The following is a 26,525-nucleotide window of genomic DNA, read 5'->3' as shown; positions in this document are numbered from 1 at the left end:
TATTTTTCAGCTCCATCAATTCACTTATATTCCTAAGTTGTCTATTCTCGTTAGCATTCATCAAATCTTTTTTCAATGTTCTTAGTTTCTTTGCATTGTGTTAGAACATGTTCTTTCAGCTCACAGAAGTTTCTTATTACCTACCTTCTGAAGCCTAATTCTGTCAATTCATCACACTCATTCTCCATCCAGCCTTGTTCCCTTGCTGGTGAGGAGTTGTGATCCCTTGTAGGAGGAGAGGCATTCTGGTTTTGGGTGTTTTAATCCTTTTTGTTCTGGTTTCTTCCCATCTTTGTGGATTTATCCACCTGTCATCTTTGTAGCTGCTGACTTTCATACTGGGTCTCTGAGTGGATGCCCAGTTTGTTGATGATGAAGTTATTTGTTTCTTAGTTTTCCTTCTAACAGTCTGGCCCCTCTGCTGTAGGACTGCTGAGGTCTACTCTGGGCCCTGCTTGCCGGGGGCTCACTTGCAGCGGCTGCAGAACAGTAAGGGTTTCTGCCAGTTTCTTCCTCTGCTATCTTTGTCCCAGAAGGATACCTGCCAAATGTCAGTCTGAGCTCTCCTTTATGAGGTGATTCTTTGGATATATGGGGGTCAGGGAGCTGCTTGAGGAGACAGTCTGTCCTTTATAGGAGATCAAATGCTGAGCTGTGAGCTCCGTTGTTCATTTAGAGCTGCTGGGCAGGTACATTTAAGTCTGCTGCAGCAGTAAACCCCCTTTTTCCCCCCAGGTGCTCTGTCCTGGGGAGTTAGGGCTATATTTATGAGTTTCTGTTGTGATGCTGCCTTTTTTTTCAGGGCTGCCCTGCCCAGCGAGGAGAAAGCCTAATCACTGTCTGCCTGCAGAGGATTTAGTGAGCTGCTGTGGGCTCCGCCCAGCTGCTGAGTGAACTTCCCTGCAGTCCTGTTTATATGGGTGTAGTTAGAACTGCTTTGGCAATGGTGGCCCACCTCTGTAATGGCAGACTCTCTCTGTAATGGTGGGTTGCCTCGGCAACAGCATTACAGAGGCATTACAGGCATTTTCTGCTATACCTCTGTAATGTTGTAATTCAGGATGAAATTTTCTGTTGTAATGGTATTGTTGATTTGCTGATTCATTAGGATTCTGATAGTGTGCTTCTAGTTCACCTTAATGCTGATTGATTAGGTTATAGTCTACCTTGGTAAGCATGGTGTGATCTTTATATTTTAAATGTTTAAATTTGTTTCTTCAAAACCATTTTATTCCCTTATTTATTGAAAAGTAAAACTGATTTTTACTTCTAGAATATACTTCTCTCTCAAGACTACATAACCCTTCCCTTTCCATTTGTTTGATATTAAATGCATATTTTATATATTATAGTATTTCATGTGTGTCTGTATATTTATTTGTATATATATAAATGTGTCTCTATTTTTATATATGCAAATTATTGATAAATATAACAAACCTGTCCAGACCAAATTCAGGTATTTGTGGCTTCTACCTATTCACTCTTCTCTAGTGAAAGCCTTGCTAAGGTAACTGTTAGGTTCTTAGTGCTACTAAGACTTATCCAGCTTTCCCTGGCTTGTTGATGAAATTGACAAGTGACTCAGAAATATCACTAAAATCCAGATCATTGCCTTCAAAGCATTTCCTTTGTCATGATTTATTAAGTTATTATAGAAAAGTATTAAATCAATTTGGCATAATTTTTCTACACATCACTTAGCTTCCTTTGAAGCTTTGTTTTCTCTCAGGACAATGTATTAAGTAGAATTGATTTATTATTATATTATCTTTCACATTAAAGCTATATTAAGGGATAGGGAGTACCCTTACCGCCACACCAAGGTACACGTGTTCAGACCCTAATTATTTGAATAAATCTATTTTACTTAAGGGTACATGGATAATCCCAATATATTTTTTTGTATTATGTTATTTTTGGCTATTTGTGAGTCAGGACTCTGTTTAATTGCATGCAACAGACACTTAACTACATTTGCATAACTGGAAAGAGCATTCTATTTTCATATTTTAAAACATCCGGAGATCAGCAGTCCATGTGGCCTCCATGTCCTAGGCTCCATCTCTTTTCCCCTCTGCCAGTCTTCACATGTGCTTTTTCTTCTATCTTAATGCCTATGATTAGAGGCGACTGTTCCACCTACAGCTTTATATCCAATCCCCAGATAGGAAAGAGAAAGAAACATAAAGAGGCAGAAGTAATGACTGTCACACTAGCCTGAGCAAAGTCAAAACTTACCCAGAGATCCTTATCCAACTTTGGCTTCTTATTGTGGGAAACAGTGTGACATGGCCGCCCCCACAAGGTAGCATGGCTAAAGCAGTCCATTTATATTGCTGCCCTGAATAAAATCTGGATTCTCTTATTAAGATACATTGGAAGATATTAACAAGGTCAGGCATGCTTCTCTAGTATTTTTACTGCTACTAATTATTATTATTCCTTTATGAAAATGTCAAAATATTTCAAGTATGATAATTTGCTATTTTAAGAGATGCAGTTACTAGGCATAATTTGGGATAATATGCATTGATTGTAATGGCATACTTTGAAACATATTGGATACAATTACCAAGAAATAAAAGTTAATTTTTATTTATTAAATTAGAGGAGCAGAAGATCAAACACCGCATGTTCTCACTCATAGGTGGGTGTTGAACGATGAGAGCACATGGACAAAGGGAGGGGAGCACTACACACTGGGGTCAGTTGGGGGGACATAGGGGAGGGACGGTGGGGGGTGGGGGGGGGATAGCAGGGGGAGAAATGCCACATGTAGGTGATGGGGAGGAAGGCAGCAAATCACACTGCCATGTGTGTTCCTATGCAACAATTTTGCATGTTCTTCACATGTACCCCAAAACCTAAAATACAATAAAATAAATAAATGGGAAAAAAAAAAAAGAAAAATTTATAAAAGAAGAATATATCAAGTTAAATATTCAACCATTCTTTGAATTCAATAATTCAAAGAAATTAAATATTCAACCATTTTTAATCTACAAAAACTAGAAATTTCATGTGGTTCAACATAACATAAAGGCATAAGTAAAACGTAAACTTTATTCGACCTGTATAATCTTATTTCTTAATTACATGAATACTATGTTACTGAACACAGATATTTTACTCACTTCTTGTATTTGTACATAGTAGAGAACAAATTAAAATTTTCTATTACTATCTGTCCAGAATTACAATAGGCATAGAGTATTTCTCTCCTAAATTACAGTCAAATATTTTTGGGCCCCTCTAAATATTGAGTCCCCCAAAAGTCACACTAAGAACTTCATGCACTTCAAAGTAAAGGGTGATTGATCATTGACAACAAGAAGTTTACAGTCTAATAGCTCACACCTTAGATAAGTATACGAAAAAAACATAACACAGAACAAAGCAAAGCACATTTTGTAACAGGACACTAAACCACTCCATTTAGAGTGTATTGAGTAAGTAACTATATCAGGCTGAATTCACATGAAAGGAGGTGGCACTTAAGCCAGACCTTAAAGTATGGAGAGAATTTTCCTGGGCAGATATGGTGCGGAAGGAAATCTCAGGCAGAGGAACAAGCATTCATATTGTTCACCTGATTCACTCATTCATTCATCTATTCACCCATTCATCTACTCAGTATTCAGTTTACAAAGTCATCATCTTTGGATAAATTTAAATATGCTTATTATGATGAAATATGGTCATTTTATTGACGATAAAAAATTTCAATATTTGGAGTTCTCAAAGTTAAATATTTAATGTACTTTTACTGTATGGTGGTTTTAATTACATTGTTATCAGAGCTTTCTTTCCTCAGATTTTTTTAATCAAAGTTTTTTTCTTAATTTAGATTTAGGTTCTGCCCATTACTGCTCATTATTTCTATTACTTCAGAAAATATCATCTTTTGGAAGTGCATTTGACTTTCAAAGATCTAGGAATTAGTTACAGTTATGCTATTGGGTAAAATTGGCATTTCATTCTATTTTTTATGCATACATATATATACATATACACAAACATATATATTTTAAAGAACTCTTTTGTAGAATTGTACTTAGGCCACTTCTTTTTTTCAGGTTGTTTCCAAATAATTTGAAAAATCTTTCCATCTTCATTGGATTTGTTTACATGCCTAAAAACAATAAAATATTTGTCTGACATATTCAAATCAATGTGTCATATTCTTTATATTTTGATGAATTTGGAAGGATCACTTTCCTGCAATGCTGTTTAAAATGTCAAAATTAAATAAAGCCGATCAAGAAATGCTAATTTTAGAATATGCTTTTTAAAACATACATACTCTTACTCCCACCTCATCCCTATACTGAGAATTATTTGTATTTAAATGTTGCTTGTATTGAAGGAAAAATAGAATGCAAAACACTGTATTAGCACATTATAGTATTTGAATTCAATTCCTACATAATAGAATTATGTAACTGTTTGATTGTTTTTAAGTTTTTGTTGAATGACATTTAATCTTAGTACTGTGATTTAGATATATTGCTTAACATTGAGTATATAGCATGTACTTTCAAATATGTTACTAATTTCTACTTATAGGCATATGACTTTAAACATTTTATGAAACAGTTGACTAAACTGTTTCATCATGCTGCATTTCTAAAATTCAGTACCTACCCTTTTTACTTCTCACAGGGGTAAAATCAAACTGGATCAATCAACGATGCAACTCTGTGCTTTTAACCAGGCAGAGACATATGTCACCACTTTTACACAGGTTACCTAAAAAAATCATACATATGATATTTTTTTCAATGTCTTGCATGCTGTTCAGCTACAAAATATTTCTGCCTGACCCATTGCAAGAAAGTAAAAACATATACAGTTGTTCAATAGACAAAGTGACATCACAGCACGTCACCAGGGCAGTTCTATTATTTTTTATGAATTCCTTTAATGATTTCTTTCATATATCCTTCATGTGCTTAAGTTATTTCAAGTGCATGATCTACAGATTTTTATTGTATGATTAAAAAAGTAAAATGTGGAATGTAACAGTATCCATTGAAGCAACATTTAATTTGAAAACCTCTATCAACTTCCCTTCCTAATTTAATCTGCATAAAAATATAGAGATGTATATCACATTAAATTATCACATTTAAATTAAGTAGATCAAAATTCTAAAAAAAAATTATGGAACAAATGTTTCTGGCATAAATATAAAATCTCAGAGCACGAAAGGATCATTGTAGTTCTAACTGCGTATTTATGGACAAGCAAATTGAGATTCACGCTTTCTTAGTTCACATCTAGAAAGTTGGGGTCAGAGCCAAAGTACCCTGCTTCTAATATAAACTTTGAGTACATTTTGAAATGATTTTAAGCACTGTTAATTATGGAACTTTATTTTTTTTAATCAACTCAGTTATTAACATTTGGTTTTATTTGCTCATATTTGAAATACATCAGTTAAAAATTGATAGGCCTTGCCTATGAATGCATAAGTGATGTGTTCAAAAAATTAATAATGCTTAATTTTATTTCAGAATATTACTCATTGATGAGAAAAAGTTCCTTATTATATACATAATCAGAGCAACCTCTAGAAACTAGGAGTTTTTGATAGATCATATTATGAAGTGAACATTAAACCTGTCAATAACACATAGAATACTTTTACTGAAATTAGATACAGATTAATATGTATTGCCTAATTGAATATTTCTAAAATGTATTAAAAAGATATTCTAAGATATATTTTCTCTCAATTTTAGCATACCTTGTTGAATGATTGAACTTTAATAGTTCTGGAGTGAGGGTAGGAATCTCTGTCAATAAGAATCTTGACTCTTTTTTATAATTTAGTTCTTATTTTTATTTCCTTGTTATTGTTGAGATGCTTGTATTGTTGTTATCTATTGTGCAATGATGAAAGCAAAATTTTATCCTGAAATTGACACACCCTAGGGATAATATTGCTAACTATTTCAAATGAAAAAGTTAGTTATTTTAGTGTTCCAGTTTATTTGAAGATAATTTTAAAGGTGGCCTAAGTAAAAGATATTTTTTTTCTATATCAAATTTGGTGGGGATTTAGAGGCAATATTCCCCTAGAAAACTATTTTATTCCATAATACAGTGAATTTTCTTCAACTAGAGCCTAAATAAGGATGCATATACATCCAATATTATCCATGTAAGTATAGCTAAAACACATAATTTTTGAGAAAACTATTTCTAGAAATATATATACTATAAACATATGCATATACATGTTTTGAAGTCATAAATTAGTATTTTTACCAAGCTATTAGAAAAGATGAAGTACATAATAATGAATGGCCATCCTCTCAATCAAGTAGAAACCGAATATTCAGTTAAGGATGATTCAAAATATGGTACTTTAGCAAAAGCTGCCTACATAAGAGATAGAATTATTATATCCATGTAAAATGTATATTTGTGTTATATTTTCAGTGTTAAAAATCCACGTGTAAAAACTAGGAATTATTCCATTCATTAAAATTCACATTTCCTTGCCCTCCTTCATCGTGGGTAGTATTAGTGGGCAACAGAAATGATTCAGATATCTAGGTAGTTTACTTTGTGTTTGTCATTCTTGTTAGTTTTAAAATTATAGGCAATATTTACAAAGCTTGAGTGTGAGTATCCACATTTTGCCTGTGCATTTGCTAAGGTTCCAATCCTGGTTTACCTTGTTCCTTTTTTTTAAGCTGGCCTGAATAGAAATATTTAAATGTTTGCTTCTAAAGATTTTAAAACACTTATGACTTGACCCACTGTATTCCAGCTGCTTTCTCTGCAAGTAGTATAGCAGATCTGTGACAGAGCACAGAGAGAACCCTTGAATATCAATGGCCACTTTACACTCCAAGCCCTTACTAGTAAGTGCTTCTGTTTTTTTCATTAGAAAGATGCTTCAAGATGATATTATAGGACCTGGATGAGAAATCTGCAGCCAGTCCAAGCCTTTCTATGTGGCCAAGTCTTGTTGCTTTTGTATGATTTTTAAAATATTCATATTTTATCATCTAGTCACATAAGTTTTCATATTGTTGAATGGAAAGTGCCCTGTGTAGAAGATTCTGAGAAAAAGAAGAGCTCTCTATGAAATTATTGGTTTTATTTTGAATTTCTCTGGTGGTAGCTGAGATTTGACCTCATTATTTCACCAACAGGATACTATATATCATGTTGGCCTTGTGATGAAACTGTGTGTTTTGTGCTGAATGGGTAGCTATTCCTCCTAGAGCCTATACAATATTTATCTGCTAGCAATAAACAAAGAAAACTAGGAAAGAAAAAATGTTTTCTTGCCTTTTTTTTTTTAAAAAAGAACTATAGTTTTAGTTGCCCATAATTAGAATGTGACCCCAGAATTTATTGCAACTAGTTAATAAACTATTTTCTGCTAAATTAGTGTAAGTAACGTTAAAATTTAGATAATAGAAAATACAGATAAAATTGAAACTAATTTTAAAATGTCTTTCCTGCTTCTGCCATAACTTTCCTTCTCTTTTATACACATCTCCTCCTTTTGAGTGAGTTTTACACTGATCAATAATATCTGGAGTATTTTTAAATTGTTTTTATTTTTATCTTGAAATTCCTGATCTTTAGTGACATATTTTTTAACTTGAGGCATTACCTTTTAAAAAAAAATCTTGAGAAATTTCATGACAAACAAAAGATTGCAGAGACCTCAAGGGGCCCAGAAATCTAAGTCATGTTAAAAAAAATTTATATTTCTCTATTGATATTTTTAATTGAATGTTATTATAATCATATTTTCATTAATTTTAAGCAATGTTTTCTTTATTATTAAAAAAAGTCATTATACTCAAGATGAAAAGCACATATGATAACATTAATGACCTCCAATTTTAAAAGCTGTATCAGAAGATAATGTTTGCATTTCTTCAAAAGGAAAAAAAAAAAAGCCCCAATTGATTGCAAGAGAGTAGAAAGCTTATTTTGGTTCTACACTAGAAAAGAGTATTTAAACATCTAGTCATCCTGTAACATAATGGGAACCTTGGAAAACATTGGACTGTTATGCCACATAGTAACTATGTGTGGAATTCTTCTCAAAGCATCCTTTGATCCTTTAACTGAATTTTAGTATTTTACTCCTTAATGATTCAAGAACACAATTATAGACATTGACTATAAAATTAGGCAGTTAAATGAAAAGATGGATAATAATAACTTGAAACCAATTTTAAAATGTCTTTACTGCTTGTTAAGAGATAATGGAGCTTAGTTTACCACTAATGGCTTCCATACCCATCTCCTTTTGACTTGCTTATCTCAACCTTCTTATTGTCCTTTGTGTGTCTTTCTTTTAAGGCTCAGGTGAAATAACTATTCTAGGCTCTGCTCCTTAAAGAACATCTTGTTGTGTGAAGCAAAGCGTTTATAGTAGGTACTTTAAATGTAACATTTGTGGGTTCTTTTCAGCATCAGTCATCCTCTTTGAGTAAGGTTTCTGTCCAGTTCTGTGTTTTGTACAGTGCTACTATGTTTGATAGTTTTCTTCTTTTGAATGTTAGATTATCAAGTCATTAGACACTCTGACTTCACACTTCTTGAAACAATAAATAACCGATCAGCATTAACCACATCCATAATAGCATGAAATAGGCTTACATCATTAATGCCTATCTTAGGAAATGCCAGTGATAAATTTGTAAGTGAACAACTTAGAACATGTTCTCATATGATACCTATATTTAACATAATTCCTACTCAAGCAGTATAGTAGAAAACATAGCTTCAAGCCGATCAAAAGGAAAACCATGAAGAATAATAAAGCTTTTAATTTGAATATATTTTCAGTAATTGAAATGAGCATCTTAAATAGCTACATAAGTTCACAATCAAGATAAGGATTGTTTCACAGCTATAGTGTTGTATGAATGCACACTGAAAAATATGGAATGATATGCCAAACTCTCTCTCTGTCTCTCTGTCTCCCCGCCTCACCCGCCTTTGGTTACCTCAAGGGAGTTGTATGAAGGAGATACTGGAGGGAACTTTTATTTTACACTGTAGATACTATTATATATTTAAAATGTTTGAATCAACTATATCACTTTCAATGTCTTCTTAAAATATGAAAGTGATATAGTTGATTCATACACTTTAAATGTATGATAGTATTTAGGAGGCACTTACAGTCAAAATCATATTATTCAACAAAAGGCAGGAATGCTAATTATGGTACACTTCTGATTCCTAATACTGTTGACTCCACCTTCTTGATTCTATGCTTCCCGTTATTTTTATTCTGTTTATAAGTAGATGCAAATGATAAAAAAATGATTTTTCTCTTTTTATTAAAAATCAGATCCGTGTGAAAATTAGATCCTATTTAGAATGGCAAAGGTCCTATTTAGAATAGCAAAAATAAAGTTTTTCATACCAAAGTATTTATTTTACTTCTCTTAATATAGTATAGTTATTCTTTCATTTCCAAAATTACATGGAAAACTAAACCACCAATGATTGAATTTAAAGAAATGAAAATAATATTGAAATTAATCATATAAAACAATACAAACAATTGATATGATCTTTCCTGTATGGTAAAAAAATTCCAAATACTTAAATATGGTGATGCCTACTGTGAGAATTCAATATATTTCACCACAAGAAAAAAACACTTTATTATAGATATCAGCCTTTCTATATAAAGGCATTCTCTTAGAAGTCTGCTAAAGAAGCTTATACTCTAGCAAGTATAGATTTCAAAGGCTGAATTGATTAGAACTGTCTATATTGCTAGAGCATATATATAAATATTTAATTTTATATACAGTACTAAAATAGTTACTGTTTGATTACTTAATGCATTCCCAAAAAACACTGAATTCATAAAAATCTATTAGCTGTAATAATTTGGCTGTAGACACAAATTAATTAATTATAATTCATGTTAAATATTTTGATTTCTGTCCCATTAAGCAATAATATTGAATAAGTTTATTTTACATTGCAAAATTCTGTGCCAAGCTGAAATCAATTGACAAAAGGAAGAAAAAAACCTGCATATGAAAAAAAAAAAAAGATTTTAATGGCAAGATACACTACATAAAGTCATCCGAATTTCTACTTGTTCATAACCTAGTTTGGCATAAATCTTTGTTAATGCTCTCTTAAACAGTGAGAAAACCAATTATTGATGTTGAAAATGCTTTCATGAATTTAGCCTAAGTCAGAATTCTGCAAATAAGAATCATTTTATTTAAAAGTTGTTACCAGCTCAGAGAAAACCATTATAAACATATCCTATTGTTAATAATGTGTCTAATAGCAGGGGTGTGCTTTCTATCCTTTCTGTGAGCAATTCCTCCACTCTTTTACCTCAAAATCCATGCCAACAAATTTTTTTTTTTTCAGAGTTGAAGGGCCTAGTTGCAACTTCACAAAATAACAGGGCCTTGTCTTTTAGTTCCCTGGTGACAGTTCATGTGTAGCTGAGAGGTCAAAATTGAAGCCATTAAAGCTGCAGTCTTCCAAATATGGCACTTTGGCTTTTGTCGTAATTGGCATAAAACACATATTAGCAGTTATAAGTTTCTCCAACATCATTTCCTGGATTAATCTGTATTTTAAAACTTATTGTATATATTTTAAAACTTACTCTATAGTTTATATTTTAAAACCTATTCCATAGTTTTATAGAATATTATAATTAATTTCTATTATTCCTTTAGGCCAACACAGATTAGAGGAGTTCATTTAATAGGGTGTTCATAATTCTTTGCTCCAGTTATAAAAAAGACTTTTCTTACATCATTCCTTATGTATGATACTTAATCGATGCCATTTTTATGCTATTATATACTAGGTGATAATAATAGCATTGAGAATTTAGTGTGGTACCCATCAAGAATACTTCTAGCTTCCAAATCAATCTCTAAAAATCAAACCTTTAGATTGGGCCTATGATATTAATACAAATTCATAGATTGAGAATCAATTTATCTGAAATAAGTATTTTATTATTTTTAGCAATTGCACTTGCTTGAACTACTTCAAAAAAAGATAAAATTGTAATTTAATAAGAGAATCATGTGTTGTAGTAACTAGTAGCTTTCAATATTCACAAGTCATCTAGCAAACGAGAATGAAAAATTAACTCTTCCATTGATATGTTGCTTTACTCCTTTATAAAACAATATTTGGGAAATTTGACAGAGTTGTGCCGCAATTGCTGTATGTATTTTTTGTAAAGATTTCTTCATGTGTGTATATGTGTAAACATCATGGTTACTCATAAAGTTCTGGGTGGGAAAAACTTATTTGTGTTATGATCAGTTATATGATCATAATGACAATGAATTCATTACTCCATGTGTAAGTCTGCCATGTTTAATTTTCTTCAATCTTTGTTTCAGAGTTTGCATGTGGTGCTTACTTTAGTAGCCACTCTGTTGACATTATAAATAATACTGTTTGATCTTTTCTACTATATGCTAAAATGTTATGTACAAAATGGGTGGTGTTGGTATGTCATTGGCATTTTGATTCCAAACAGTATTTGATTTTTTGGTCTTGATCAAATAACTTCTATCTATATCATCCTGCTACACATATTTAAATCCAAGAGATAATAAAAAATACATTTGGACTTTATCTTGCACTCATCTTTTTAAAAAAAATTTAACTATGAACAAGCTTTTTTTGCCAACTATTTGAACAGAGCTTCCAATTATCAGGCATTAGTAATTTGATACTTGTATGGTATTGCAAATAAGGTATAGGTTGTCCTTAAATAATTACTGTCAGTGTCTATAAATATATATTAAAATTTTTTAAAAATAATAAGATGTGGCCAATGCTTTCCAAAGTCATAGTTAACATCAAAATATTACCTTATATAATTTTGGCCACATACTTATTCATATAATAAACATAATAAAGTTTATTATTTTACAGGATGGTGTAGATAGATCAAGTATAGATACATTTAAGGTTATTTGACCTCAATATGTGTTTATACATATTTTATGGCCATCATACAATTAATATTTTTTATAATACTTTGCATGACTATGATTATTAAATAAGACTTAAATGCTAGATTTGAATGAACTCTAAATGAACTACCTGGTGGGGTGGTGAATTCCTTTCTAGAGATTAAACCGATCAAGCTCCTCAGAGTGCAGCACAGTTGATAACCCTTTGCCTGGAGAAGGAGAAGAAGCAGAGGCTGAACCTGTGAATTCCGATGAGCCAGAGGCCTGTTTTACAGATGGTAAGACAAAAACTGAAAGCTTGGTTAGCATCCCTTTATTAGTGTTTTGGGTTTTGTTTTAATTACAAGTGGTTGTTGGTAAGTCAGAAGACTCCAATCCATGCTTATTCAGTTATAGCTGTGTGATGATTAAGGGCAAGTCCCTAGAGCTCTCTAAGCTTCAGTTTCCACTTCTGTGGCACTTGACTAACAATAATTTTCTATCAGTTTGTTATACTGTAAGCACACTCTACTTATTTTAGAGCCTTAATTCATATTCCCGGCTCCATGGAACCACTAGAATGCAAGTTAATGAAAGAGATCGCACTTTTGTTCTTTTAATCAAAAATGGAATCTACTCACTAACTCTCAGAAAACTGTCCAATACTGTTGACCACAGTCTCTCTCAAAATTCTTCCTTTACTTGGTTTCAAAGCTTTGTTCTTTTATTTGACTTAGAGTTCTGAGCCCCTCTCTTAATTTCTTTAATGAGTATTTTTTCTGCACATCATATAAATAATGATTTCTCTCTACATTTTAAATCTTCAGTTATTTTTTTTTTATTCTGAAGCTCCAAGGTGTCTCATGCAGGCCTGGGGCTTGAAAAACCATTTCTGTGCTATTTACTCTTAACATCAATGTCTTTACCCCTGACCTCACTCTTGAGTCCCAGATCTACTTACAGTTCAGCATTGGCCATCGTCATTTGTTGTCATTAAAACATTCCAAGACTAATAACGTTTTCTTGAAAAAAAATAAAAATAAAAACAAAAGCTTTAGTGTGGTTTACAGCTTCCTCCAGTCTTTATTAGTAACATCATGATCGATCTTACCACTCAAGCTAAAGACTTTGAGAGAGCCATTTAATCTTCCTTACTAGTCACAAGTTCATCTGGAGCTCTGGGGATAGGGCCCAAGCCCTCAAGAGCACCGTGATGCACACTAAAATGTGAGAATCTTTGGCCTATAGGATAAAGTCTGAAGTCCTTAACATATAAGGTTCTTTACATTTGGCCTTAGTCTCTTGTTTTTTAACAGTACCTCCTTCTATTCCTTTTTGCTTTCTGATATACTGAATTTCTTACTACTCCTGGAATTTGCCAGATATGATGCAGCACTGTATGAAAAAGTATTATATCATCTAGGTAAATCACAAGCCTAGAATAGGGCTGCAATTTAATACAATAATACAAAGTCCAAACTTTGGAGCCTGATAAACATACGTTCTAAATGGCGTACTTACTAACCGCCTGTGAGAACTTGTGTACATTTTAAAATCTTGTTCTTCAGCTATCTTATCTGTAAAATGGGGATAACAGCATCCTCATCACAGGGATGCTAGGAGGATCAAATAGATAATGATTATAAACTTACTAGCACAGTGACTATCTTCTTTCTTCTACTTTCCTTATTCTTCAGGGATTCTGTTAACAATCTTATACAGAAGCTATGATAGAGTAGATGCTAATGATTTATCTAGTCATGGGCTTACCCTCAGCATTTGTATTTTTTTGAAAAATCATAGACTTGCTTTCAGTTTCCAAGATTTTCTCAGGTCTCTTACAACACTCATGCATTAAGCAAAATGATTGGAAAATGAAGACAACTGCAAACTACAATGAATGCATGGATTTTCTTTAAATACACATTAAATATCATTTTATGTAAGGAGCAAAGGAGTATGGCATCCAGTCAATATAAATTTTATGCTTGCTAAATTAGTGCTATAAGTAAATGCAGAGTTTCCATTAAGAGTGTTCATGGTACAGGGATTTAAGAATTCCATCAACATGTATGGCCTGTTCCTCAAGAAATTGATTAGCAGTATATAGACCTAAATTTGTACTGATGCTACCAAGAGTTTTCCTATTCATTTTATCAATGGCCATAACTTAAAATTCTTGAATAATGAGAAAGAAGTTGGGCTTATCAAACAACTTAAAGTTTCAGACCAAAAAATGACTTCAAAAAACTTAAACTCTTGCATAAAGTATTAATACTATGCTGTTTCAGGCTGTAGGTGCTAATTAACTAAGATATAACAAAAAATCTTTTTAATCCTATAAATGAAATACTTTTGTTATTACTTTGAACTTATTTATTACTTCCAAATTGAGGCCAGTATAGAAGAAATATTATGGAAATACATTTTCCAATGAACCTTGGCTTGGACCATTGACGTTTACTGAGGGAGTATATCTCTCCCAATGACATCCCTTTCATGTGCTCTAGTAGGGACTTCATATAGTCTCTGGATCTGTTGGGTTAAGAGGCCTAGCCTAATAAATTCAACAGAGCAGTCAATTTGATCAACCTTTCAACCATATATTCACGTACGCATTCTTTATTCCAATAAACAAATAATTGTTAAATACTTGTGGGCCAGGTCCAGTTCTTGGCACTGGAAGGAGATAGAGCTCTGAACAAAACAATGCCCCTTGCTGAAGAAACGTATTGAGATGTAGCAGTCAGATAAGTGAAAAGTGCTACGGAGAAGGTATGAGGAAATGAGGAATACCAAGAGTAAGGGGGAAGAACTTACTAGCATATAAATATAGTGGTCAAAGAAAGCCTGTCTATAAAAGTGACTTTTTGTGTGTGTGACCTAAAGAAAATTGAAGGGGGCCATGCAAATACATGGAGGAAAAGTGTTTTAGGCAGAGTAATGAAGGCACATATTACCCTGAGGTGAGGACATGCATAACATTTGGGGAAAACCAAGGGGCCAATATAGATGGAGAATAATGAGAGATGGGAAGAGTATTAAAAGTTAAGGTAAGAGGCCCAGTGCAGTGGCTCACACCCGTAATCCCAGGACTTTGGGAGGCTGAGGTGGGCAGTCACTTGAGGCCAGGAGTTTAAGAGCAGTCTAGCCAACATAGCAAAACCCCATCTTTACTAAAAATGCAAAAAACAAACAAAAAAAGCTATTAGTTGGACATAGTTCTACATCGCCATATCCCTATAATCTGAGCTACTTGGAAGGCTGAGATACAAGAATTACCTGAACCGGGGAAGTAGAGGTTGCAGTGAGCCGAGATTGCACCACTGCCCTCCAGCCTGGGTGACAGAGTGCGACTGTGTCTCCAAAAAACAAACAAACATAAATAAAACAAATGCCATTATTTTTAAAAAGCATAGAACAGAGATTTAATAGAGGCCAGATGATGAGACCTTTGAAGAACATTATAAGGATCTGATTCTAAAATCTCACAATGTGCAATCCTAGGGTGGAAGGGCAAATAGCAATGGCAGAAGCTGGGAGATTTCTAGGAGTTTCTGCATAAATCCAGGTGAGAGATGATGGAAGCTTAGAGTATTATGGTAGTTTTGTTATAGTGACAGTGTGATGTTCTGAGTATATTTTGAAGTTAGAGCTAAAGGGATATGTTGATGGATTTGACATGTGGTGCCAAAAAAACTGGAAGTGCATAGTTTCCACATGAAGACTAAGAAGTATAGCCTTGTCAAAATGAAAAATCATGAACATGTTTACTTATAAGTTGATAATTGGTGTACAAGAACTGAACTAGAGTCAATGCCAGTTCAGAGAAATGTTTCACCCCCGGAAATCTCTGTTACCTGAAAGGTAACAGAAAAATTGAAGGAAGTATGAAAAGCAATTAAATCCGAGTAACATTCCTTCACTGAAGACACATGTTAAAATGATTTTGTTGTTCATTGCCTCAGATTCGTTGATCCATTTCAGCTTCATAACTATCACTTTACTCATATATTTTGTTGATTGAATCTGGTCCTCTTATTCACCTTTTCTTCTCGCTTATATACCAGGCTGTTCCTTAGTTCTGTGTCTATTACTTTGTGCTTCAAGACTTCATACTCCTTCCTTAGATCTTGCACTGTTCTTTACTATCCTTAGTTCTACATGTCTTGACAACCTGTATAATTATGAACATGACATGACCCTTTGAGTCTATGTGGTTTTATATTATGCTGCTTTTAGATTATCTGATTAGTAAATTACATCAACAGGATTAGAGTTAGAGAAGGATACCCCTTTTTTTCTTAATATAATGTGTTTGTCTTAACCTGGTAGGAGATGCCAACTTATATTCCCTCCAAAATGTTCTGTATTCACGCACTTCCTATAAAAAACTAATAATTTATTCTAACTTTGATAACACAATAAGCAACTCCTTGTGACATTTTTTCCTTTTGGAAAGATAATGTTAACAAATATTTGTTTTAGTTGCTTTAGACATTAAGAAATGGTGAAAAAAACTTGTTTTCATAATCAATTTTTACATGAATTATATTGATCATCCTATTATAGTTTTTAATGGGTAGTCTGTCTTTGAAGTGGTCAATGATTTCTTTTTTCTTCTTTCTTTCCTTTTTTTTTTTTTTTTGAGATCATTGGTTTAACATGATGAAACTCTGCATAGACTTTATGTAATGCATCATGAGAGCATATTAGTGAAACTACCCAAAAGAAATAGCATTTACTCACTGGGACCCATTAAAATGTTTGAAAGTTTCTCTGTTATGTTTACATTTAACTAATAGTCGTTTTAAAGAGAAAGTGTGATAACATTGCTAACCAGCTTGTTTGAAAATCTCTTGGGGTATACCTTTGCACAAAAACCAGACAGGTGGTCGAGCACTCTTGCCTCAAAATAAGAGAGAGAAACTTTCTGAGGTGTGATAAACCCTGAGGGCAACATCTATGAAACTGCGTCTTAGATTGAAAGTTTACTCACTTTTCTAATTAGGAATTTTAGTGTTTTTATTTCTTCAGTCATAAAACTAATGTTTCCCTTTAATTCTAAGGCTGACAAAAGAAAGTCCCAGAGAGTAAAATATTCTTAACCAAAGGGATAACTTTCTTATCCAATAATTTATACCTGAGGAAGACATACTCTTTCTTGCATGTGATCGCTGTTTTTAAGTTTAAGATAAATTCTAAAGCACTAAGTTAATATAAAAAAATTCATCTCATTTTTTCCTTCTCTGGTTGAAAAAGATAACTCAGAGTTAATTTTGACCCTACCCTTTTATTCTGTCTGTATATCATTCTATCGAATGTTCTCTTAACTAAATGCATTTAGATAATAAGATAATTAAATATAAGGATGGTAAATAATTTCAGATCTGAGATCATGTTCACTGTAAGTAACATTGGATAAATGAAGCTATGTGTATATTTTCCATTCACTCTGTTTTTTTTTTTTTTTCTTTTTCAGCCAATCCTTATGTAAAATCTAGAATTCCCAGAGATGTGACCTTTCAAATTATGGCTAACTGCTTAGAAGATAATAGAACTCTTTTAAGGGAATTAAGTCTTTTAAAAAATAACTACAAACAACCTATTAAGCTGTGTATAGAACTATGATGAGTACCATAAGCACAAAGAGCGAGCGTTACAGACTCAGTTTGAGGTTTCTGGGAACTTAGAACCTTCCAGAGAGAAAGGACAGGAACACATAAAATATACATAACAAAAACACGAGAGACGTTGTTCGGGGGAGAGGGAAATAACTTGGTTGCTGTATTTCTATAGAGCTGGAAATTAAAGTGCTAGAAAATAACCTCATATTAACTGGATCAATGCACTAATTTGAATTCAGAAACATGAAAGGATCCATTACAAAACATTATCTACCAGGTGCATCTTGTCAAGAGGATTCTAGTGTTGTTGTTTTAGAACATACAACTTATGGTATCTGAAGTTGTTACTTGAAAGGCTCAATACTTGTTAATGAATTATATTGTTTTACAGAAGAGGAAATTAGTCTTTTACAAGTATCTAAAATTCAAACTTCTGAAACATGTATCAAAAAAGTACTGCCCATTCCTGCTTTCCTACCTCCTACCTTCATCTAAAATGAGATTTTCATCTAAAATTTTATGAGGAGGAATTTATTGTAGTTACTTTCTAAAGAGTCTTTCTTTACTTCAAAGTAATTCTAATTGCTTTAATCAACTTTAAATTAAGTTGAATTTTTTAACTTTTCAATCATTTTCTTTCTGGGCCTCTTGTGTTCATAGCTCTGTTTATCACTGCTTGTAAAACTTTTTACTCTTCGGTTTCTCTTTTACTGCATCCTCTTGGTTCTTCTTGTTCATCTCTCATTTTATCTCCTTTAAAGTTTTCTCCTCTACCTGTCCCGCTGGTGGGCAGGTAAATGTTTGTATAAACTGGTTCTCCAAGGAAAATAAAGTGTGCAGACTTACATCATTTATTATAAACTTTATTGATATTAAGGATATATGGTACACAATTTACATATAAAATATTACAACTTTTATATTGCACATTCTGTATATCAAATTGTTTCTCACAGAATGCTTTTTTTGAATGTTGCCAAACTTTTGCATTTATAGGCAACCTATTATTGCGGCTAATAAACAAGTATAGTTTTAACATGAAGTTTGCTTGGTATTTATGTTAATAAGTGAAATAAAAGTGAAATGAAGAAGCTAGATGTCAGAACTTCACTCATTCATCAGTGATGTAAGCAATACTTTGCAAATCAGAAAACAGAATTTGAATAATGAAAGGATTTTTTTAATGTTTGTGCTATTCAGTGTAATGGCTCCAAACACAATATACCTTTGCTGTTTGTCTGTTTTCTTAGCATTAATATTAAGAAAACATCACGGAAAGTTACGAGATGAAGGAAAGCAGCATCCAAATTAAATCTATCTAAAACTGCAAATATAGGTGTTAAAATTATTTGGGTGAGGGAGTATCACAGAGAACAGTTTCCATTAAGTAATGTATTAAAGTTTTTATTTATTCTGAATATCAAGATTTAACATGCATGTCTTTCTTGCCAGGTTGTGTACGAAGATTCTCATGCTGTCAAGTTAACATAGAGTCAGGGAAAGGAAAAATCTGGTGGAACATCAGGAAAACCTGCTACAAGATTGTTGAACACAGTTGGTTTGAAAGCTTCATTGTCCTCATGATCCTGCTCAGCAGTGGTGCCCTGGTAAATGATCTCACACCTAAGTCAATATATTTATTAAGTCAATATTCTTTAAAATGAGCAAAAAGATCAAAATATCATGGCAAGTTGTTTTACCTAGAATTAATCCTTATAATTAGTACCAAGGAAGGACAAAATTTTACTTGAACTTTGTAAGTAGTTACTGAGCATTCCTATATGCAAGGCATTTTCCTTGCTGCCCTAAATGCTATTGTCCAAAGGACCACCCAGATGCCTGTCATAGAAAAAAGAGTTTTACTGGCAATATCAGTTTGCAAAACAAGGAGAGAGTCTCTGGCATAAACTGAAAGCACTTTCTCTGTAGAACAAATAGAGAAGGTTGGAGGTTTTATTAAAAAGGGAAAATGTTATATATTGCTCTTGGAGAAAGTTCTTTGGCCCTACTACGAATTTGGGGAGCTGGCAAGCTCCAATTGGTAAGCAATGGTGGTGGGCAAAATCAGTCCTACAGTGCAGCAAGTTTCCTCAGAAGCTATAGATAAGACTAATTTCAAGTTATAGCAAGAAGTTTCAAGAGTCAGTTTTGTAGGGCATGAAAATTCTTGGAGTAATGTTTTGTACCCTGAGAGCTATTCCTCCCCACCTTCTTGACTTTTAGTTGAGTATGACATGAATGACCCAATTTGTATGATCAACTTTCACAATGCAAAGATAAATAAGATCCAGGTGCTATTTATTGTCGAGGAGCTAAGAGCAGTGGAGAAGAGAAGAATGCAAATGACTAGCTGTAGAACTGGGATATGTTTGTAAGCAAATTGTATATGTAATAAAGTTCTGTAGCAAGGAGAACAATTGTCTGCTTGCAATTTCAGAAACATAAATGCTGATTTTCAGGGTCTAGAAAGACGAATACGAATTTTCTAGCTAGGCAAGGCAGGCTGAGGGGAACAAGTATACAACAGTAAGGAGGCATAAAACAGCATCAGGTATTCAGGAAATTAGAAGTTGCTGAATTGTAGCAAGTATGGTGGAAAGAAGAACAAGTCCAGGTGGCCAGAGATACTGTGAGAAAGATAAGCAGGGTCTGCTTGTGAAGCATCTTGTGTGTTATAAAGAAGGAAAACAGATAGTAGTTTTAGGGTAAAAGTGGACAAGTTTCTTGTTCTTGTACATATACAAGCAGCTTTCATAAGAGTAGAAAGAGATCTGGTAGAATTACAAGCTTCCCGAACCTTTTTCTTAATTGTCATTTTCCCTGCTGACACTGACAGAGATTAGCCACTAGAAGCCATTAGGAGCCCAGATCCAGTTAGATGTACCACTGGAAGTTTCATTATACTAAAAACAGAATACCCAAGAACTTTATAACTTGCCTCATAGACAGTCTTTGTAAGTTTGGGATTTGATTTTACTGAACTTACAGGCTAATAGGTTGACCTGTTACTGTTTCATGGATGCTGGCAGAAGATATGAGGTGGTTGGGTCAGAGATAAAGGACTTTATTATTCATGAATGGAAAGTAGCATGAGTTTCAACATGTTTCTGCTGGTTCCCCTTTTACCCAGGTCTCATGGGGCATAATATGAGCCTGAATGAGTACTTACACACATAGTGGGTTGATGTCACAGTTGAGGAACACTGAACTTAGGGAACCCATCCTTTAATACCAAGCAACCTAAGCAACCCTGCTCCTTGTCCCCAAGACCATACCTCATGTCTTAAGGTCACTCATTGCAAACGCAATCCTGAGGATCAGCTAGGTAAGGAGTAGGCAGAGCCTGGCATTCTTGGCACACTCAACAACCTGCAGGGACCCACTGTGGCTTGCCTCTCCTAACAGGTCTCATCTCTCAGAAACAATGTGATCAGAAAAAGTCTATTTTCCTTATCTGGAGTCGTCCAAGTTGAAATCTTGATAGTATCTACCATATATTGTATTCCTAACAACGAAGGAAGTTTATCCAATGCTGCGTGACATATGTGACTGAGAATTTTAGAGAGATTACCAAAATATTAAAGAAAAGTTTAGAGTTATTCCTTGTTCAAAATGTCTAAAAAGGAGGAAGGCATTTTGGGGAGGACATTTCAAAACTGGATTTTAAATCATATGAGGACAAAAAAATGGAAAGATATTTCAAGAAGCTGGTGTTTGTACTTAGAGAGGTTGCCAATTAAACTAGGTTTTCTAGAAGTACAGCAAACCCCCATGACACATGTTTATCTATGTAACAAATCTTCACATGTACCCTCAAACCCAAAAGTTAAGAAGAAGTAATAACTCTCATGTAGTATATATTTATTGCATTTCAGAATCTTTTAGATTTTTTTCTCATTTAATTTTCAAACAACCATGCTAGATTATGGCATTTTGCTTATTTTACCAATGATGAAGCTGGGCACAGTTTTAAAAGTTGCTTAATTTTCCAAAGCTAGTAAATGACAGAGCTATCACTGAATTGAAGTCTAAAGTCAAAGTCACCATATCTTTTCACAGTGTGGTGACTCCTCAGAAAGAAGAATACACACAAAATAGAAGTCAATGAGTACTAATTTCAGTAAGTAACCATAAAGCATTAGTAACCGTAAAGCATTAGTCCTAAAACAGGTAGAGCTCACATAAGGTCACTCTTGCCTTCTTGCTTCCACATCCACAAAATTGGTTCTGAAAGCCAGAACCCCTGTGGGCTGAATTCTAATTCTGACACTGGGACTAGTCAGAGAAGTTCTCATCATCAATACTTCCTGCTGGCTCTGCTCTGACCCTGTACATCAGTTCTAGAAACGGGCTTCTTTTCCTGTGACTCATCCCCTTCCTTGTCTTTGTATTTCAAGGACTGAGTCATTGCCATAGTTTCTGTTTAGATGGCTTGCCTGATTCCTCTGGAACTTGAGGGTAGAGTGACAGGGAGGAAAATCCTGAGGGCTAGAAGCCTCCCTCTGCACTTCAATTCCACTGATTTTCAGCACCTCTGCCAACTGCTAGGACCTTCTTTTTGCATCTTAGTAGATCTGTTCAGTCTTTCTGCCCCAACTTGTCTCTTTTCTTCATATTGATGCCAACAGTTTCCCAGAACTTCTAAGGATAATTTCAGAGTACTGATAACAAAACTTGGAATAAGAATCTGAGTGGCACAAGTCCATGAACATAGACAGGTAATAAATGTAACATAAACCACAAAGGACACAGGTCTTTGGCTTTCATTTTATCCAACAGGGTTATTAGTGTTTCAATCTGAAAGAGAAAATTCAAATACTTTAGAACTGTTAAGATCAGCAGTCATTTTCAGTGTCTCAATGAGCCCAGTTTTTAAGTCCATTCAAATTCTTTGTCAAGGGACATGTGGCTGAAGTATCAAGACAAAGTCGCCCTGTCTTTTCACTACGTTGCGGCTCCTCAGAAAGAAGAGCATACACAAAATAGAAGTAAATGAGTGATAACCAAAATTAGTAACAGTAAAGCATAAGCCCTAAATCACATAGAGCTCATCTAATGTTGTCATGTAATATTGTTGTGTGTCCCTTACCAAAATTTCTTGGAAAGCATAAGACGTACCACATTCATGGAGAGAATAGAACAGTGATTTTTACAGCCGAAGCTTTGAATGATAATATATGGATGGATAATCAAAGGAAAAAGCACCCTCTGTGTTCCACGGGCCTATTAAGCTACTGCAGTTACTTTAGCAAAACTATCCTTGCCTGCTGCTATGTTATTCCCATGGTTCTAGGCATTGGGATGCACAAGCCTTTGAGAGCTGAAAGAGAGGCTTCACATCCTACTAGTGGGGGCAAAGGAGAGTATGGGATGTGACAAGTTTATAACAGGGGCTGGCCATGGGATGTCTTAAATTATTAGTACTTATCCAATTTTAATGGAGAAAGAGGAGGAGTCAGATGGAGGTGGAGATGATCAGATGTCAGACATCATGAGTCTTTTTGTGGATTATAAATAATTTCATTCTTTTGCACTTTCTCTTGACCTCTGATGATGAGCAGCAGCACTGGTGAGAAGGCTAGAACTAGGCGTTACATGGTAATTGTAAACCAGAAAAAAGTCAGCTGGCCCATGTCAGTATTATGTTTCAGTGGTCTTAGCATTAGAATTGTATTTTTTCTGTTTTTTGTTGTTTTTTTTTTTTTTTTATGAATCATAAGGCTTCAGTTGTGCATGATTAAAACTTGAATATTATTTTCACAGGCTTTTGAAGATATATATATTGAAAGGAAAAAGACCATTAAGATTATCCTGGAGTATGCAGACAAGATCTTCACTTATGTTTTCATTCTGGAAATGCTTCTAAAATGGGTAGCATATGGTTATAAAACATATTTCACCAATGCCTGGTGTTGGCTGGATTTTCTAATTGTTGATGTAGGTACTTTTGAGTACATTTTAAAAGAGGATTTATTCTTACTAAGTGTTGTGAAAAAACCCTCACCCATATTGTGTATTATCATATTTTAATTTTGTTAAGCTTCATATACTTTCAGACTATAGGTTTATGCTTTTAGGAATATTAGTGCAGCCAGTGGAAATATATCTGTGAGGATTATTAGAACAGAAATCCTTAAACAAATGTAATTTTTTTCTTTGCCATTCTAACACTATTAATTGACTTTGTATGTTTTCTACAATCAAAGGAGATGTGATTTTTAAAAAACATATATGTTATTTGAATGTCATTCCTGTTATTCCTTTGTAGGCAAATGCAAAGTTAACTTTGTATTTGGCAGGGGAAGAAGGCATGAAATTTTAAAATATCTATCTCAGACCCAATTACAAGAAAAACCAACATGAGACACAATTGTCTCTATCTCAAATATGCAACTTGCCCTTCATCTCCAGAATGGCAGTGGGACAGAGGAGTAGGCATTATTATTAATGTAATAATTTTACATAATAAATTCAAAGAACTGTTGAATACTTGGATGATGGAAAATACATAAGAATTCTTTAGTTTGCATATTATTTTAACAAAGCAGGAATATTTTTACTGGCTTCTGATTGAGGTAGGCAGGAAAGAAATCTTACAACAGTCAGTGAGATCAAGGAATCTCAAAAACAAATTAATGGTATAACACCCATTATTATCATTTCATTGAATGTACGCTAATATTTTATATTTTAATGATATACATTAATAATATATATGACTTTTTAAAATTATGGCTTTGTAAAATGGCTTTCTTACATTATTTTATAACCTCAATTTCCCAGCCTTATTTTTTCTCAGAATAATATGTTTTTTATCTTTTAATAATTCTTCTAGATTCAGAAATCTAACCTTAATATTTAGGAAAAGAAACATCCTATAATCAGCTATAGTTTTTAAAGATTTGTTTTCCATGTCACACATGACATAATTAGAGATGAACATGCAAATTTTTATGTTCCAATAAGTACTTTAAAATTTAACCAAGGTTTTGCATTATCGAGCTTTTAAGAAAAGTTGAATTCATACACCATCATACATGGATTAGAAAATCACAAGTAAGCATGACCATAAATAGTAAAATCTGACTGCACAATGTTACCAAATTAGTCACATTTACTCAAAAGTTCAATTTCTCAACTATTATTTAAAGCTTCATAAACTTTTGGCTTCTAGCCAGGTGCGGTGGCCTGTGCCTATAATTCCAGCACTCTGGGAGGCCAAGGTGGGCGGATCAACTGAGGTCAGGAGTTCAAGAGCAGCCTGGCCCACATGTTGAAACCCCTGTCTCAAATGAAAAATACAAAAAAAAGTTGTGAGGCATGGTGGCGGACGCCTGTAATCCCAACTACTCAGGAGGCTGAAGCAGGAGAATTGCTTGAACCTGCTAGGCAGTGGTTGCAGTGAGCCGAGATTGCGCCACTGCACTCCAGCCTGGCGGCAGAGCAAGACTCTCTCTCTCTCTCTATCTATATTACATATAATATATATATTACATATACATCTATATAGACATGTTTTATATAAAATAAATTTATATAAGTTTTATATAATATATATTACATAAAACATTAAAATATATATATTTTATATATGTTTTATATATATAAAACTTGGTTTCTTAATCATACAACATATTAAATATTAAAAACATAACACTTGTTTTCTGTAATATGTAAGTTATGTGAAAATTTTTTTAACATAGCTGTATATTATACCTCATATGTGTTCTTTTGGGCCTCCTCTATGAGAATTCTAACTTTTGATATAGCAATGATTTCTTGTTTTCAATTAACTTTTCATATATCAAGTTGTCTAGTTACTGTCTAGAAAATGGAAAATGATAAAATAGTTTTAAAGGAAGCCTATCCCAAAATGAGAAGAAATTATAGAAGGAATATCAGTTACCTTTCTTTTCTCTTAAACTGTAATTATGACTAGGTCTCGCTCTTTAAAAAGTTATACAATATTTAAAATATTTTAAAATCTTAAAAATATTATTACAAACATACTCATTTTTATCACTCAGTATAAGAAATAAAGATTTACAAGTGAATTTTAATTTATTTTAAAATAAGAGATTTGGCTGTTCAATAATGGCAATTGTTTTATATTTGAAAATTTAAAGTGATGATTCTCAATGAGTATAACCTCCTGTTCAGGGGTATGTAATGTGCAGAATTCAGAAAGATAACTCCAATTTGAAATATTATTTAATATTTTGGAAATGAACAAATATAATGCAAAGCACAGAGAGTAAATCTTTACATTATATTTTTGTTGATAGAGATGCAAATTTCAGGATGCAGATTTGAGGGAGTGGCTGATTTTTTTTTCTGAAAAGTATAGAAACTTATTTACAGCAGTCGTTCTTGAAGCATGATCTTGAAACTGAAAACACTGGCAAATGTAGGTGAGAACTCATGAGAGATGCAAATTCTGCCCCCACCCCAAGACCTACTGAACCAGAAACTCTGGGGTTGGATGCAGCAAATTGTAACAAACCCTATAGACGATTCTGTTGTATATACAGGTTTCAGAACCACTAATATGATTTGCTATTCAGAGAATGGACTCTTCTGATTTCTGCAGGCCTCTTGGTTATTTGAAACTTACTTGATTAAACAGTATTCACCAGTACAGGCACATATTTGTATATATACACATATGTTCACAGAAAGATATGAATATATATGCATATATATTGTCAGTTATAAACTGTACTATATATAGTATTCTTCATAATATACATATATTCAGTGTCATAAAACTCACTTAATTATTGATTGAATAACAGACCTATCAGTATTTTAGGGGTTGTATCAATTATAACTGACCTGTCTTAGTCTACCTGAATACCTGAGACTGGGTAATATATTCAATAAAGAAATTTAGTTCTTAAAGTCCTGGAAGCTGAGAAATCTAAGACTGGAGGGTCTACAT

At 33.4% G+C, this 26,525-nt stretch overlaps 1 protein-coding gene and 1 long non-coding RNA gene across 4 annotated transcripts in view; one reads left to right on the top strand and one right to left on the bottom strand.

The window, feature by feature from the left end:
• The window catches only part of LOC108317754, a 153,651-nt gene that overhangs the window by 35,059 nt on the left and 92,067 nt on the right, over nt 1–26,525 (bottom strand). The gene's annotated exons all lie outside the window — the stretch shown is intronic.
• SCN9A (sodium voltage-gated channel alpha subunit 9) overlaps nt 1–26,525 on the top strand; it is a 185,886-nt gene that overhangs the window by 126,794 nt on the left and 32,567 nt on the right. For all 3 annotated transcript variants that reach the window (XM_017548396.2, XM_017548412.2, XM_017548392.2), the window contains exons 18-20: nt 12,136–12,256; nt 19,037–19,191; nt 23,348–23,521. In XM_017548396.2, coding sequence (XP_017403885.1) covers nt 12,136–12,256; nt 19,037–19,191; nt 23,348–23,521 — 450 coding nt within the window. The remainder of the gene's footprint in view (nt 1–12,135; nt 12,257–19,036; nt 19,192–23,347; nt 23,522–26,525) is intronic.

Source organism: Cebus imitator, unplaced genomic scaffold, assembly GCF_001604975.1.
Source record: "Cebus imitator isolate Cc_AM_T3 unplaced genomic scaffold, Cebus_imitator-1.0 Scaffold10, whole genome shotgun sequence".
Classification (NCBI taxonomy): Eukaryota; Metazoa; Chordata; class Mammalia; order Primates; family Cebidae; genus Cebus; species Cebus imitator.
The sequence above is the reverse complement of the archived record's forward strand: the minus strand, read 5'-3'. Positions and strand labels throughout refer to the sequence as shown.